Here is a 15,303-nt window from a genome sequence, read left to right as displayed (position 1 = left end):
GGACTATGTCTTTACAGCCTCCGTCATAGCAAACCTTAAGGCTGGAAAGAAAAGCCTTTTATTTGAGAAACGCTGTGGGGGTTTATTACTGAGTCAATGGAGAAAGCAAAAGGAGTCTGTGAGAGGAAATAGTACAAAGACTAGAATATCTTCAGCAAAATAATTGCAAGGCAACATTTCAGGGTAGTTTAATTTCCTACTGCATTTTAATGACCAATATAGAAGATATAAAAATGTCGTTTACAGACAAACTCCAACATTTTGTTTCTCTGGTTGTTCTAATAGATCAAATGGGATGTACAATATGATTTTTTTTTTAATTTTTTCACCAAACACTGTAATCAATCTTTCAAGCTACAGATCTGTGTAGTTACCTCTTGTCACACACTCAAAATAGATGTGCCTAGGAAGTGGGAAGAAAAGTCTTCTTTTTCCTTCTGATAACCAGGCAGGAAACCTTTACAAAGTACATCCTTAGGCATTCTCCCATTCTGTTCGTAACCTTTTTTGGAAGTTACAATGTTTTCATTCCCAGGCTCTGAGGTGTACTGATGAGAACACAGGAGGGATGATGAGGGATTTAGGAACTGAGGGTCAGTTTTCTAATCCATGAGCTTCTTCTGCCTCTGCTCATCACTGAGAGCCAGACCCAAGCCCTCCAGGAGGCATGTGCTGGGCAAAGCAGGGAAGCAACCTTCACCCTGGCTCTTCCTGTGTTCCAGGCTCTGGGACAGGGCAGGGCAGGGCGGAGTAGGGGGAGGGATGGTGGACCAGATCTAACCCCTGAGATGACAGTTCCTGATCCCATAGGCGCATCTGACTCGTCTCACATAGCCTCCTCTTCCTCTAAAATCAGCTGATGGCGTCCTTTGGAAGTCTTATATTCGGACTTTGTTTTCTGCGGCTAGTAACATCGAAAAGGCAGAACCTGGCTTCTCAGCAAGGACTTCAGGCTTATCAAACTCGACTACCTGGAAGTCAGAGAAGAAAAGCTGAAATTGTCAGAAAAAAGCTACCCACCATAGAGCCCAAACCACTGAAACCTCTGGAGAGGTGACACAAGTTTCTGTACCTTCCCGTTTTCCATGACCAGGACACGGTCACAGTTGAGGACTGTGTTGAGCCGGTGGGCAATGGTCAACACAGTGCAGTCTTTGAAGGCATCTTTGATGGTGTTCTGAACAAGAGTGTCAGTCTTAGAGTCCATGGAGGCAGTGGCTTCATCCAGGAGAATGATCTGTTGGGGAAGGAATGTTGTGAAAGTCACACCAAGCCAAAGCTGTACCTAGAGGGAAACTTACAGTCTTAGCTCAATTCATTAAAAAACAAAAGAAGAAGGGCTGAAAAATAAGGAGCTACGTATCCATCTCAGAAAGTTAGAAAAAGAGCAAGAGAAAAAAGTCATGTCACACAACCTTTATCTTTCTCAGAGGGAATTGACTTGCTGGAGTAACAAGACTGTACGTTCTTTACTTACCTTTTTATAAATGGTTTATTCTAATCCCACAAACTAGTAGGAAGAAATGCCCCATGATCTTTATCTACTGCGCTTATGAGTCAGCATGAGGCATAATAACAGCTCTTGTATTCGTTTCCGGTTTCTGCTGTAACAGAGTCACACAAATCAGAGGCTCAAAACAACACACACTATCTTACTTCTAGAGGTCAGAAGTCCTAAAGCTAGGGTAGTGTCAGCACTGCATTGCTTCTGCAGGCTCAGAAGGAGAAACGTTTTTCTTGCCTTTTCCAGCTTCTAGAGGTTGTCTGCATTCCTTAGCTCGTGACCCCTTCCTGGTATCACTCTGACCTCTACTACTTCCATCGTCACTTTCTTTCTGACTCTCTTGCCTCTCTCTTACAAAGACTTGCGTAATTACACTGGGCCCACCAAGGTAACCCAGTGTAATCTCCCCATCTCAAGATCCTTGACCTAATCACATTTGCAAAGCCCTTTTCCCCAGATAAGGTAACACGTTCACAGATTCTGAGTATCAGGACACGAGCATCTTTGGGTGGGGGGGGTGGGGGGCAGTTATTATGCCTGCCATAGCTGCTGCTGTTGCTATGTCACTTCAGTTGTGTCCGACTCTGTGCGACCCCATAGACGGCAGCCCACCAGGCTCCCCCGTCCCTGGGATTCTCCAGGCAAGAACACTGGAGTGGGTTGCCATTTCCTTCTCCAATGCAGGAAAGTGAAAAAGTGAAAGTGAAGTCGCTCAGTTGTGTCCGCCTCTGTGCGACCCCATAGACGGCAGCCCACCTGGCAGCCCCCGTCCCTGGGATTCTCCAGGCAAGAACACTGGAGTGGGTTGCCATTTCCTTCTCCAATGCAGGAAAGTGAAAAAGTGAAAGTGAAGTCGCTCAGTCGTGTCCGACTCTTAGCGACCCCATGGACTGCAGCCTACCAGGCTCCTCCATCCATGGGATTTTCCAGGCAAGAGTACTGGAGTGGGGTGCCATTGCCTTCTCCAGCCTTCCACAGTGCTGGTTTGCAAATCAGAGGACTTGATCAGCTCAGCTCTAACTCTTCTTGACTTTGGCTAAATTGTATAACTTTCCCAAACCTCTATTTCATTGTCTGTAAAAGGACACCTTATTATGTATGTAAAATGCAAGGACAACCCATCAACCACTCAGCACCCTGTAGGGCCACAGTCAGCAGTGAATGTATATTGGCCCCCTTCTCTGCCGTTAGCATGCTAGAGAGCCCATGTGATGGGTTACGCTTTGATCAGGGTTCAGAGGACATGATTTCTTTTTTTTTCCACTTCAAATTATTGATTTTACTATAAAGTTAAAATTTTACCAAAATATTCTTTAATATAGTAAATAAAAGCCATGTCAATTACCATGTCTAAGGCTGTTCACCTCTACCTATCACAGTTTTGTAGTATATCATAAGATACAATTTGGTGGTGATGCTTTAGTCACTTAAGTCATGTCTGACTCTTCCGACCTCATGGACTGCAGCCCACCAGGCTCCTCTGTCCACGGGATTTCCCAGGCAAGAATACTGGAATGAGTTGCCATTTCCTTCTTCAGAGGACCTTCCAGACCCAGGGATCGAACCCAGGTCTTCTGCATTGCAGGCGGATTCTTTACCACTGAGCCACCAGGGAAGCTCAAATACAACTTAACATTATGGAATAGCCTGAATTTCTTATGGCAGAATTTTCTCTGGGTCACTGAATTTAATTGGAAGATTGTAACAAACTTACACTTAAACACACAGAATACACTTACAATTATCTACCTAATGTTTAAATACCTTCTTAAGAGTGGACAAAATAGGCAACCACTTATTTGTTTTCATGGTATTTTTTAAAGTCTGGTTGATTGGAGAATGGGATTTCTAAAGCAGCAGCAATCCTTTCCTTGAAATCAGTAAGCAAAGATGAGTAAGTCACTAAGAAAAATGAGCATAATTTTATAGTCCTCATAGACTGGCATACTGAAGCCCTTTTTCAGTATCCTGGGTACTGTTTATCAGGCCTCAGACTTGTTCAGGGACAAAGGGGAAACGTTGAGAGGCTGATTTCTCAAACCCAAACCACTTAGGAGGACAGAAAGAATAGCTAAGCAAGCCCTCCGGGGAGAGGCCCAGGGGAGGCAGGTGTTATTGCTGTAAATAGCTGTTATTTTTCAATTTTTACCCTTCACAACTTTGTCTTAAGAAAAGTGATCGGTTTTTAAATGGACCAATTCCTCTCTCTTTGCTGAAAGACAAACACGTGGCTCTGTCCCCTGGATTGAGCGGCGCTGCAGGGAATATCAAAAATGTGACCGATCCATTTCCTGTGCTGCTTCCTTACTTTTGAATCACGGAGAAGCGCAAAGCAGCTGACGTTCCCCTACTGAGAAGTTTTCTCCATTTTCTGTGACTTCTGCCTGTAATTTTTCCGGGAGTTTCATTATCTATAAAACACAGAGAATGCCATATCTGTACTGATGATCTATAAAATTGTCCTGCATCCGCTATATTGATGGCCCCCTTCTCTTGCATTTATCAGCTGGCTTTATTTTACTGCAGAAAAGAAAGCGCAAGACAACAATCATTTCAATATTGCGAACAGGCACCAGGGAGAGACCAAGGAGTAGGCAGACATTAATAATTTAAAATCACAGCGTGATTCATAGAACCCCGTAGACACCTTGCCAAAAGAGTACAAATGATGCACAGATGGCTCCAGAGAAACACAAACAACTGCAAATGGCTTTCAGCGTCCCTGTTTCCACGGATAAAACAGAGATGGGGTGGGTGTTTTCTGGTCATCAAGGAAAGGTAAGACAGGGTCTGACTTATTTAGCATTTTAAGTCAAAGCGGCTTTGGGAGATGCTCACCTTGGTCCCAAGTCCCAGGGAAAAATTCCCTCTGGGCTGCAGAAGTGCGCATGCTCACCTGCTGACCCAGCCGCAGCTCATACAGGACAGGGCCACGTCTCACAGATGGTTCATTCCATACCATACCCCTCACCTTCCCAGAGCTTATCTGTTTTAGTAAGCAAATGAGGCTACTGGCACTTCCTCTGCTCTGGAGTCAGATGGCCTTAAGTTCAAGTCTCCATTCTGCCACTTAGAGCTTACTACCCCGAGTCTTAAGTGCTGCATCTCTAAAAGTGAGGGTAAGAGTACCAAGCTCAGAGGGTTGTGATCAGGACCAACTGAGATACTGCAGGTAGAGCTCTTGACTCTATTTAGGCCATTGAACTGGCCTAATAAATAGTCTATTGCAACTCTTAACAAGGAGTGATAAGGATCAACATATGTGGTGCCAGCAAACAACTAGCCAAATTTAAACCCGGACCAGGTATTTGGGGCACTGGGGCTAGGAAATGGATGTGTCCTGGACAGCCCCAGTGACCTACTGTGTCTCTCATGAATGTTCTCTCCAGAACCTGCCAGAGCATCTCATCACTGTGACTCTCAAACGGGTCCAAGTTGTACCTGCAGTGAAGGAAAGGAGAGGAAACTGAGTTTCTGAGGATGAGCGGATGGAAGAGCATATTTTCCACAGCACGAGGGGAAGAGCAGAGGAGGTAAGTGATGACGCCGTGGCAACAAGGGCAGTGCTTAGCCTGGGACAGTGGTCCATGAAACACAAACCTCAGGCCGAGAGACCACAGACCCATGACTCTGGGAGGGAGCAGAGACCACACCAAGGTGGGCAGACCACCGCCAAGCGAGGCACCAAGGAGACACATTCAGTCCTCTCGGTGGCTGTGTGCAGAACAGCAGGTCTGACCTCGTGCAGAGTCTTGGCAGAGAGAGGGAGCAAGCAATTCCACTCACTGGTGCATTCACTCTGCCTTGAGAGGCAAAGCTTTGTCAGCAGCTTCAGGGCCTCGCAGAGGGTGAGCGCCTCACGTGCAGGGTGTGAGTCTGGTGTTTCAAGACACGGAATGTCCTTCTTTTCACACAACTCTCAGTATGGCCCCCTACTTCAGCTGGAACCCAGTCGGCGAAAGGTCCCTCTTGTTAGAAGGGCAACCGCTGCACTGGGCTAAATGAGAAACCGTGGTTTTCCCCCGTGCCTTGCCAACAGATCCTGAACCCTGTAGAGGTTGCGATGGCCCTACTTTTCTTGGACTTGAGCAGCTTCTGATTACTTCTCTCTCTCTTTTAATATTTATTTGTTCATTTGGCTGTGTCAGGTCTTCTCTCTAGTTGTGGCTCACAGGCCCCAGAGCAAGTGGGCTTAGTGGCTCTGCAGCCTGTGGGATCTTAGTTCCCCAACCGGGGATGTAACCTGAGTCCCCTGCATTGCAAGGCACAGTCTTAACCGCTGGACCACCAGGTGAGTGCCTCTGTTCACTTCTTAGTGGGAATGAATTGACGAGCTTCCAAAGGACGGCTACATATGTAGAATAACCGTTTATTGTATTGTGCAAACTGGGGTGATTTAGGCCATGGCTAAACCTGATAGAATCCTGGACAGGCATCCCAGAGTCAACCGGGATGTCTGCTCACCCTGCACACAGCATCTTGCTTATTTGTAATGCAGTTTATGAAACACAGGTTTCAGGGCCTTGGTCCTCAGCTCCCCCAAAGCTTGTGAACATCTCAGGACATGACTTCCCTCAGATAGAACAACCCCAGGCCAGCCACCGTGTGACAACTTCTCAAAGCTCTTGTTACTCTGATTTCACTATCCAAAAATAGGGATGCACAGCGATCAAAAACAGCTACCTTACTGTACCTACAAACAGGACAGGATCCTGGGGGATCACAGTCAGCTTGGTTCTGAGGTCTTCCAAATCAACAGTGCAGATATCCACGCCATCAATGAGGATCGTGCCACCAGCGGGCTCCACCAGACGAAACAAAGCCATTCCTAAGGATGACTTGCCTGGGAACAATAAATGTAGAAGCAGCAAATCTCACATAAGTTTGCATTGCATCATATCTGAGTATCTATCTAATCAAGTGAATTTTTAATGCAGTGAAAATGGCTCTGTGCGGATGAGTGTACAGACAGAAGTCCCACTCTGCAGGGGTGATTGGCTGCCCTAACACTATTACCCTGCCCATCCCTGCAGGGCTGTTAGCGCGTGACTCATCCTCTGGGCCTCGTCTCACCAGAATGATTCTCACTTAATTAATTCAAAAACTGATGTGTGTTTACTTCCAACTGCATACACACCCATTCAACCTGAAATCTCAATTTACAATAAAGACATTTCAGGAAAAAAACAGCCAATCCGCCACACACACACATCACCCTCTGGTGTGATGTAACTAGCACACCCAGTGGAAATGCAAAGAAAACAACCTGCAAAAGACGCAATCAGAGCTGGTCCTCACCAGAACCTGTTCTTCCAACGATCCCAACTGTCTGCCCACTTTGGATGTTCAAGTTCAGCCCGTTGAGAACAAGGGGAGAATCGTCTCTGTATCTCATCTGATAGTCTCTGAATGTTATCTCCCCGTGGCTGGGCCAGTCATGAGGACAGGTCCCCACCTTGAGGCGGTGAGTGCGTTCGGGAACACAGGTCTGAAAAGCAGAATAACAAACGGCAGGTTAGTAGTCATTTGCTTTCCCATTCATTTCACTCATTCGTTCATGCATTCATTCACACAGTTCTAGGTACTGGTATTCAAGATGGTGAACTAGACCAAAAAGGATACTGCACTGCAGAAACTCACATTGCAATGGGGAACTCAGATAACAAAACAAGAAAAGAAGTGAGAAATGAAGACACTTAAAGAGACTATTGCTGTAGAATACAGAGTATGTGTGGTGAAAAGGGTAGAAGAAGTGAAAGTAACGGTGTTGAGGAAGGCGTCTGTGAGGATGTGACATTCAAGCCAAGACCTGGAATGCTGAGACAATGCCAACTATGAGAAGATTCGTTCCAGACAGAGAGCTGCTAGTGCAAAGGCCCTGAGGCCAGAACAAGCTCGAGGACTTGGAGAAATAGAAAGAAAAGTTGTATGGCCAGGGCTTAGTGAATAGAGGGATGAATAAATATAAGGAGCAGTGCATACTGGTCCTTGTGAGCCTCAGCACGTGTCAGCATTATGAGCAATCCGGACCAAGCCTTGAGAGATTAGCAGAATTCAGTCAGACACAATTTCATTATCTGCTAGAGTCACTGCGGTGTTAGAAGTAGGAAGCACAGCATGTCAAGTTCAGAGTTACATGGAAAAGGAATTAAAGTTTCTTAAGAGCCCAAGAAATGCAAAGTCTAACTAAGCAGTGAAGCAACGTGACTGCATTACAAGACTAACCCCTCCTCTGAATTATAAAGTCCCTGTTAACCAGGGAGAAATAAGACTCCCATGATCCCCATTAGGGTGGCTGACCAGCTCAAATTGCTGGTCGATAGGCAACCACAATTAGCTGAGAAAATAATAGTATTCCTAGACAGTGAATATTTTTAACCCCTAGAAGATTTAGAATTAGTAATAATAGTATTTAAAAGAAGCAAAATTATAATGGTAATATTTTTAGTTTATGAACTCTGCATACTTGGTGTTTTAACTATTCATAATGTTAACAACATTCAGACTGTGATTCTAAATTAAAATGTATAATTGAATAACTTATTTTAACATGGTTTTAGGTTTAAAACTTACTGTTTATATACTGCATTGGGATTGTTATGAGAACTTAAAGCTCTCCATATTTATAAGTTTAATTTATTAGATTTATATAACCTCAGGAAGGTTTGTTTGTTGAATCAGATTATCGAGGTACTTAAAAAGGAAACGGAATACATTAAATTTTAAAATGCAGTTTAAAATGTTTTAAAGTGTTTAATTAAGTTTGCAAATGGAGCCAAATGCTGTTCAAAGGCCCTTAAAAGTGATTGCTTGAATTGGTGAGACTGCTTTTCAAAGAACAGCAGGATTTGTAAGGGGAACAGAAAAAGCTTTTAAAGAAGTTAGACTAGATTTTTAAATTTAGTCAGCCAAATATTAATTTTTAGAAACTAAAGTAAGCCACTGAATTCTCTTTTCTGGGTACAGAAACCCCTTGAGGAAATATTTTTAAAAAGAACCTCTCCCTCAGCATTAAGGACTTTAGACTATATAAATACGGATTTTAAGAAAATCCACACGTGAAAAAGGAGCAAATGCCTAAATTCTGCCAGAGTTAACTGGCTCCTCCTCTGGCCCCAATTTCTTACCGAAATGTACTCCCTGAGCAGCTCCACGGAGGTGAACTTGGCCTGGGTCTCGGTCCCCGTTCGCACGCACACTTGGAGCAGCCCGCTTAGCTATGGAGGGGGAACAAGCGACCGCAGTCAGAGCCCTTTCCGCCTTCAGGGGCAGCTGTGAGTCACCCTCCGGTCTCACTCAGGACCATACAAAAATAGGCCTTCGCTCCCAGCCAAGGGTCCAGATGTGAAGACACTCCTGTTGGGGTGTTTTGCCTTAAACACTTCCTTTGTGTGTAGAAACAAATGGTAATTACATCCTCCCTGGCACTCCAGATGGTCAGAGTCAACCCACCACAGCATCGCTCCAGCACAGATCTCTTGGTTGGAGCGGTGGGGAATTCCTGTAAGCAGAAGTTCTCCAGGGGGCCTCTGCACTGCTGGGTGCCCACCCGTTGAAGCCACTTTGCGGGGTCCTGCACCTCTGTGCCCTCCCCGATTACCCCGCCTGCAGCCGGAAAGCCCCAATCACCACAGATGGCAGAAGAGGAAGAAAACCATCAAGCCCTCAGCATGCTTCAGACATGAGAGAATCTAGCCTTAGACCATGGTCTGCTAAGGACACCCGCCTTAGGCCAGGATCCCCCAGAAGCCAACCTGAGATTTGAGGACAGGCGTGTACTGGGCAGGTTGGATGGTGGTTCCCCCACAGATATGCCCTAGCCAAATCCCTGGTCCTTCAGCCTGAAACTCTCTTCCCTCTGTCTTCCCTTGGCTCCTTCTTTGTCAAGTTCAGATATCAGCCCGCAAGTCACCTCCTGGCAGAGACCTTCCTTGACTCTATGGGGTCTCATGCAGCTTCCTCACTGACAGCCAGTTACCCTGCTTCATTATCTTCATAACAGTTCAACAGTTTCTGAAGTCTTATTTCTTTACTTGCACACTTATTTATCCCATCCCACTAGAATGTAAGCTCATGAGTGCATGGACTTGCCCAGCTTGTTCACGGCTGAACCCACAGCAGCCGGCATGGTCCCAGCTCCTGGCAGGTACTCAGTGGACATCTGGTGAGTGACTGAATGAATCCTGCTCCTGAGAAAGGCACGTACATTTTTGTTGTTGTTGTTGTTGTTAAATTTAAGGGTATCAGCAAATGAACTTAGATACAACAGAAAGAGACGAGCTCATGGTTGCCGAGGGCGAAGGAAGTGGGGAAGGGATAGTTAGAGAGTTGGAATGGACATGTACATACTGCTATATTCAAAATGGACAGTCAACAAGGATCCACTGTATAGCACATGGAACTCTGCTCAATGTTACGTGGCAACCTCGATGGGAGGCGAGTTTGGGGAAGAATGGATGCATGCATATATATGGCTAAGTCCCTTCGCTGTTCACCTGTAAAGATCTCAACATTGTTAATTGTCTATACTCCAATACAAAATAAAAAGTTAAAAAAAAAAATCAAGGGTATCAGCTCTTCAAGGCCCCAGGCAGCCCTCCACAGGGTAAGAATCCCCTTGTCAGCACAGTGCTGGCCCCAGGAAGGGTTTGTTCTCTCCATGATGTTATGTGATATTACTTTGCATTTGCTTTCTGCTCTGTGGGACTTCACAACAAATTCTCATCCATCTAGGAGTCGCCTCTGTTCTCAAGGGAAGCTCTGTAAGCTGGATTTTCTGTATTCTCCAAAGGGGGCTAATGCTCAAGAAAACCAGTTGCAAGAAACATATCCCCTAGATCTTTTTGTGGGCAAGTTCTCCAGCCTTACAGGCATGTTTGAAAACAGTCTCACAGAAAGCTGGTGATATCTCCCAAGAGCATGACCTCAGTTGAGGAAAGCTGAGACAAGTACAGGAATCTAGTCGACATCATCTGTTTAATACGTTACTAGGCAACAACAAATAAGATCAGCCATCAATGAGGGAAACTGCCTACCCAAGGAAAATCCATTTTCCTCGCTTAACATAGTGTCCTGAGCATATGTTTTTGTTCCTCCTCTTTTCCAAAGTATTATTAAAATGATGATAGAGAGACTTCAAAAAAGGAATGGACCGTGAACAGCAGGGGCTTGGGAAGAGATATTGAATGAGAGTTACAAGTTTCTGGAAGATGGAAAAAGGATGAAAGCCTTTTGATAGGATAGAGGCAGAGTGTGCTGCAGGGACTTCCAGAGTGTTCTCTGTAGCAGAATTCAGAGAGGGTCCAGGTATGAGGGGCCCTCAAAGACTGACTGAGAGATGGTGCCTTGACAAAACTCCTGTTGGACCCGTTTCTTCCCCTTCCTCATCTTCCTCCCAGCTGGACACTACCCCTAGGCCAACATACACACACACACACACACACACACACACACACAGAGGCTTCTTTAAAGAAACTGAATAAATTATTTTGGGATAAATGGGGCTCCTAGATAAAGCCCCTTTAAAACTAGCTTTTGTGTGCCTGGAGGCCTGCTCCCTGGCTGCTTTCCTGAAGTGAAGCAGCCTGTGGACAAGTCCAACTCACCTATCCACAGTCATAAAACCTCCTATCAGGAGAGACCTAGTGAAGCATACACAAAGACAGAGGAAACCCTGAAAACCCAACATAGATTCTCATACTTAAACACAAAAGGATGAAGGGACATATGAACAAAACCAATGCAGGGAAGAGCAAGAACCAGATAACAAACAGAACCAGATAAACAAACAAACAAAAAGCCTGACCCTGGAAAACAGCAGATATCAGTCAAAGAAGAGAGGAGAGTTTAAGAAAGGCAGAGTTTAATCTGATCAATATCCTCAGAGAGCTATAAAATACATGTTTAAAGATGATTCTTTTAAAAACTCAGAGGCTAAGAAAGAGTATGTGAAAATTAAGTATGCAAAGAATGGCTGAATGACAAAGCAAAGGAAAATTCCCAGAATAAAAATAAAAAGGCAAGAACAGGGAGACTTTGAGATGAAAGAAAGGAAACACGGAGTGCTGATGCAAGAAATCCAATATTCAAGCAATGTGAGTCACAGACGAGAAAACAAAGGGAAAGGAGACAAAGACAGTATCAACAGGAGGAAAAGAGTCAGGGAGGGAAAGGAGGAATTTTTCCACTTGAAGAGAGACTTGACTTTATTCTCTTCCCAGCCTGAACAGAATCAATGGAAACAGACCACCACTCAGATTCGTCGTCCTAGAATGCCAGAGCACTGGGGATAAGGACTGCATAGGAATGGCTTCCAAAGAGAGAAACGTGAAGCACGTAGCCTGCGTCTACTCTATGCAAACTCAGATGGGTATCAGACCCAGATGGGGGTTCAAATCCTGACTCTCACACATGCAGGTGTGTGATCCTGGCAAGGCTTCCTGGGCCTAGGTCTCCTCACCTGTAAAATGGGGATTATGGCATGCCTACCTCATGGATTATTGTGAAGATAAATGAGTTAATTTATGCAAAGGATTTAAAACAGTGCCGAAAATAGCGTATGTTTCCCTATTATCATTATCATTCCTTATTACTATTATTTCCATATTGTTGTTATTTTTCAAAAGAAAAACACCAAAGCAACTTAAAAGAGAAGTCAGTAATTATTTGTCATGGACATCATGGCTGCCTCTCCAGTATTTCCTTCCCTCTTCCCATTGTGGGGCAGCTGTGTGACTTGGGGCAGGATGGAGTGTGACTCCCTCCCTTGGCCTAAGCCAATCATCTCAATCCCATCAGTTCACGAATTATCAGTAGTTCTGGAATGCCTAAATTAATCCAGTAAGAGTAAAGCAAGGGCTTTTGTTCAGTGGCTGGAGCAGGAAAGACTTTGCTCCCGCTTTCTTCCTGCTAGAGCCCCTAGAGGCTGCCAGCCACCATTGTACAACCATGAAGGAAGTCATTATGGGAGGATAAAGCCAGGGGCCATGACCCAACTGTGCCTGAAGCCCATACAGCGGCCAGACCTTTTAACCATGTGAGCTGCTGTGAGCCTTCTTTATTATTTAAGCCCATTCGAGTTAGGTTTTCTGTTATGTCCACCCTCCCTGATACACTCCATGCCAGAGCCTCCAGGCCAAGCCCAGCCTTACATTAGGTGTTACCTGGATGATGTAAGACAATGACAAGCCTTTGGAAGAAGCACTGATTGAGGAGAAACTCAGGGTCACCAACAAGGCCACAATGAAGGTGACGATGTTCATGAGGACATCCATTCTTAGAGCAAACCACCTGAGAGCGCAGTTAAAGTACAGCAGATGGCTGCAGTTTTCATCATTCAGCATCTTGAACCTAACATTAAGAGATGAGACAAAGCAGGAGGTCGGGTTGTAATTCCATAGACTTAGGGTTAGGGCTACCAGAGAAGTAGGACAAGAGGAATTTTTAATCAAAGGCCAACACATTAGTACATAGGAATCTCTTACAAAGATTAGTATAGATCCAGACTCTAAAATCTGCCACCGTAAGCATCTTTGATTTGCACTTATTTTGAGAAATCCCAGGTGGCAACAGAGTATGGTGCTGAGTGGGCTCTTCTGTCTTTCCCAGAACTGGCAGCTGGAACCCATAGCTGAGAACAAAAGGGGCTGAGAACCTCATATTCAACCTTCAAAGGACCCTTGTCTTCAGGGTAGCCGTCCCCCAAAGGCCCAGTGGAAACGACCGTTGACCCCTTTGATCTATAAAGGGGGTGGGGGGAGGCAGAGGGAATCTCAGTGTTTGTGATGGTAGGGAAAGGAAGAGAGAGTGCTGGACTGGTTCTCCTCCCCATTTCAGGGAAAGAAGATTCGAGGCAATTGCTTATAAAGCTGGAGGGAAAAAGAGTAAGCTGACATCTTGCACTCCTGCTGCGTGTCTCCTGGGCCAAAGAGGAGAAGGGGCACCGGGCAGAGCGACAGAGCAATGACACAGCTAGGGGATGGGGAAGACCCATCCCTGGAGTTGCTCATTCCCCAGATGTGTGGAAGATGGTCCTGCCCATTCCTGCAGTACCTACAGTGGGGGTTCAGAGGGAAGGTGGCATGTGGGGCTACAATCTTGATGTCACACTAATTGACATGAAGCTAGAGGCCCCACATCAAAGGAAAGCAGTGAGGCTGCCAGGTGGAGCTCACAGAAGAACAAAGTAGAGCCCATGGGCAGTGTCCAGCAGAGTGGCTGGGGACCTGGGTCCTGGTGGGGGCTCTCCCGTGCTATGCCACATCTGCATGAGGAGCTGAATCAGCAGAAATGAGCAGCAGAAATAGACAGTGGTCACCTGAGAGTGTTCCTTCCCCTACTCCCCGACTCCATCTCCTTGCACCAGCCTCAGATAACCAGGCTCAGAGAAAAGGGAGGGGGTGTTTAATACAACAGACCAGGTGCTTCCTAACAGCTACCCTGCCCCCTTGCCCGAGACATATGGCAACACAGCACGACTGCTCCAATTCTCTGAGCAGATGCCCAGGGGGCGGGGGTGTGTGCTATGACTTGTGTACATTTAAGAGCGTAATTTTAACTGAACCAAGCTAAACAGACCAGAAGGGACATCAATCACAATTGCCACTAAAGGTTCCCCTGACCTCCTGGGAAAGGGGCTTCTTCAGAACAACTGGTAAAAGAAATTATTGGTAAAATTGAAAACCATTCGATGTTTAAACCCCTAAGAGTTGAGATTCCTCCACTGGCACAGTCATGACGTGCTCAGGCACTGCTGCTCCATCCTGTTCTAAACCTCCTCCAAGGATTCTGGCCTGAAACACCTCTGAGCACCCAGGCTGGCCCTCTCTGTTTCCAGTCTAACTTACTTTCCTCAGTTAAAATATTCTTCCAAACACCATGATGTTTTTAACCATGTCGCTGTAAAGCCTACAAATTCAACTGACTGCTTGAGTGACTTAGGAGTCATCTGTGGTCTTCTCTGTGTGCTTGGTTAGGTTGTGCAGAAACAGAACCACTGGCTGGGGTCAAATTGGAATTTGACCTCGAACCTTTTTTTAGTGCTGCAGCATTTTTGTCTGGTTGCAAAAGCAACTCAGGTCAGAAGCCCAAGCCCTCTGGGCAAGTCCATGACTGGAAAGAATGGATAAAGACGGCAGAGCCCATCAATACTGTGGGGGCTCAGCTCGCCTATAGGATCTTTCTGGAAACCTTGGAGGACAATCTGCTGGAAGACAAGGCTTGATTCTGTTGCTTGTTGAGAGTTGATGAATGGCCCATGACCAAGACACTGGAAGGAGGGTTGACAGATGATGTTCAGGTCAAACCAGTAGCAAGGCTAACTGCTGACTGAAGTAAAGACAAGCTGGACTGCCAGGTCTACACTGAGGTCGTGGGTGGCAGGGAGAAAGAGATGCAACCTTTGAAGTGTACATTAAACTTTTAAGAAAGAAAAGGATGGGGGTGGAATAAGAACATCTGTGCGGCAGAGACACTATGCTGCTGCTGCTACTGCTGCTAAGTCGCTTCAGTCGTGTCCGACTCTGTGCGACTCCATCGACGGCAGCCCACCAGGCTCCCCCGTCCCTGGGATTCTCCAGGCAAGAACACTGGAGTGGGTTGCCGTTTCCTTCTCCAATGCAGGAAAGTGAAGAGTGAAAGTGAAGTTGCTCAGTCGTACCCGACTCTTAGCGACCCCATGGACTGCAGCCCACCAGGCTCCTCCGTCCACGAGATTTTCCAGGTGAGAGCACTGGAGTGGGGTGCCATTGCCCTCTCCAGAGACACTATGCCTCACCCATGTGACTGAAATCAGATCGGAA

At 45.9% G+C, this 15,303-nt stretch overlaps 1 protein-coding gene across 1 annotated transcript in view; it reads right to left on the bottom strand.

The window, feature by feature from the left end:
* Positions 1-839: 839 nt before the first annotated feature.
* ABCC12 (ATP-binding cassette, sub-family C (CFTR/MRP), member 12) overlaps positions 840-15,303 on the bottom strand; it is a 62,382-nt gene continuing 47,918 nt past the window's right edge. The window contains 9 exon segments of the mRNA XM_010843900.1: positions 840-971; positions 1,073-1,237; positions 3,813-3,831; positions 3,833-3,915; positions 4,867-4,945; positions 6,188-6,347; positions 6,803-6,992; positions 8,632-8,721; positions 12,667-12,823. Of these exon segments, the coding sequence (XP_010842202.1) occupies positions 879-971; positions 1,073-1,237; positions 3,813-3,831; positions 3,833-3,915; positions 4,867-4,945; positions 6,188-6,347; positions 6,803-6,992; positions 8,632-8,721; positions 12,667-12,823 (1,036 nt within the window). The 3' untranslated portion in view covers positions 840-878.

Source organism: Bison bison, unplaced genomic scaffold (assembly GCF_000754665.1).
Source record: "Bison bison bison isolate TAMUID 2011002044 unplaced genomic scaffold, Bison_UMD1.0 scf7180017864192, whole genome shotgun sequence".
NCBI classification, from domain to species: Eukaryota; Metazoa; Chordata; class Mammalia; order Artiodactyla; family Bovidae; genus Bison; species Bison bison.
The sequence above is the reverse complement of the archived record's forward strand: the minus strand, read 5'-3'. Positions and strand labels throughout refer to the sequence as shown.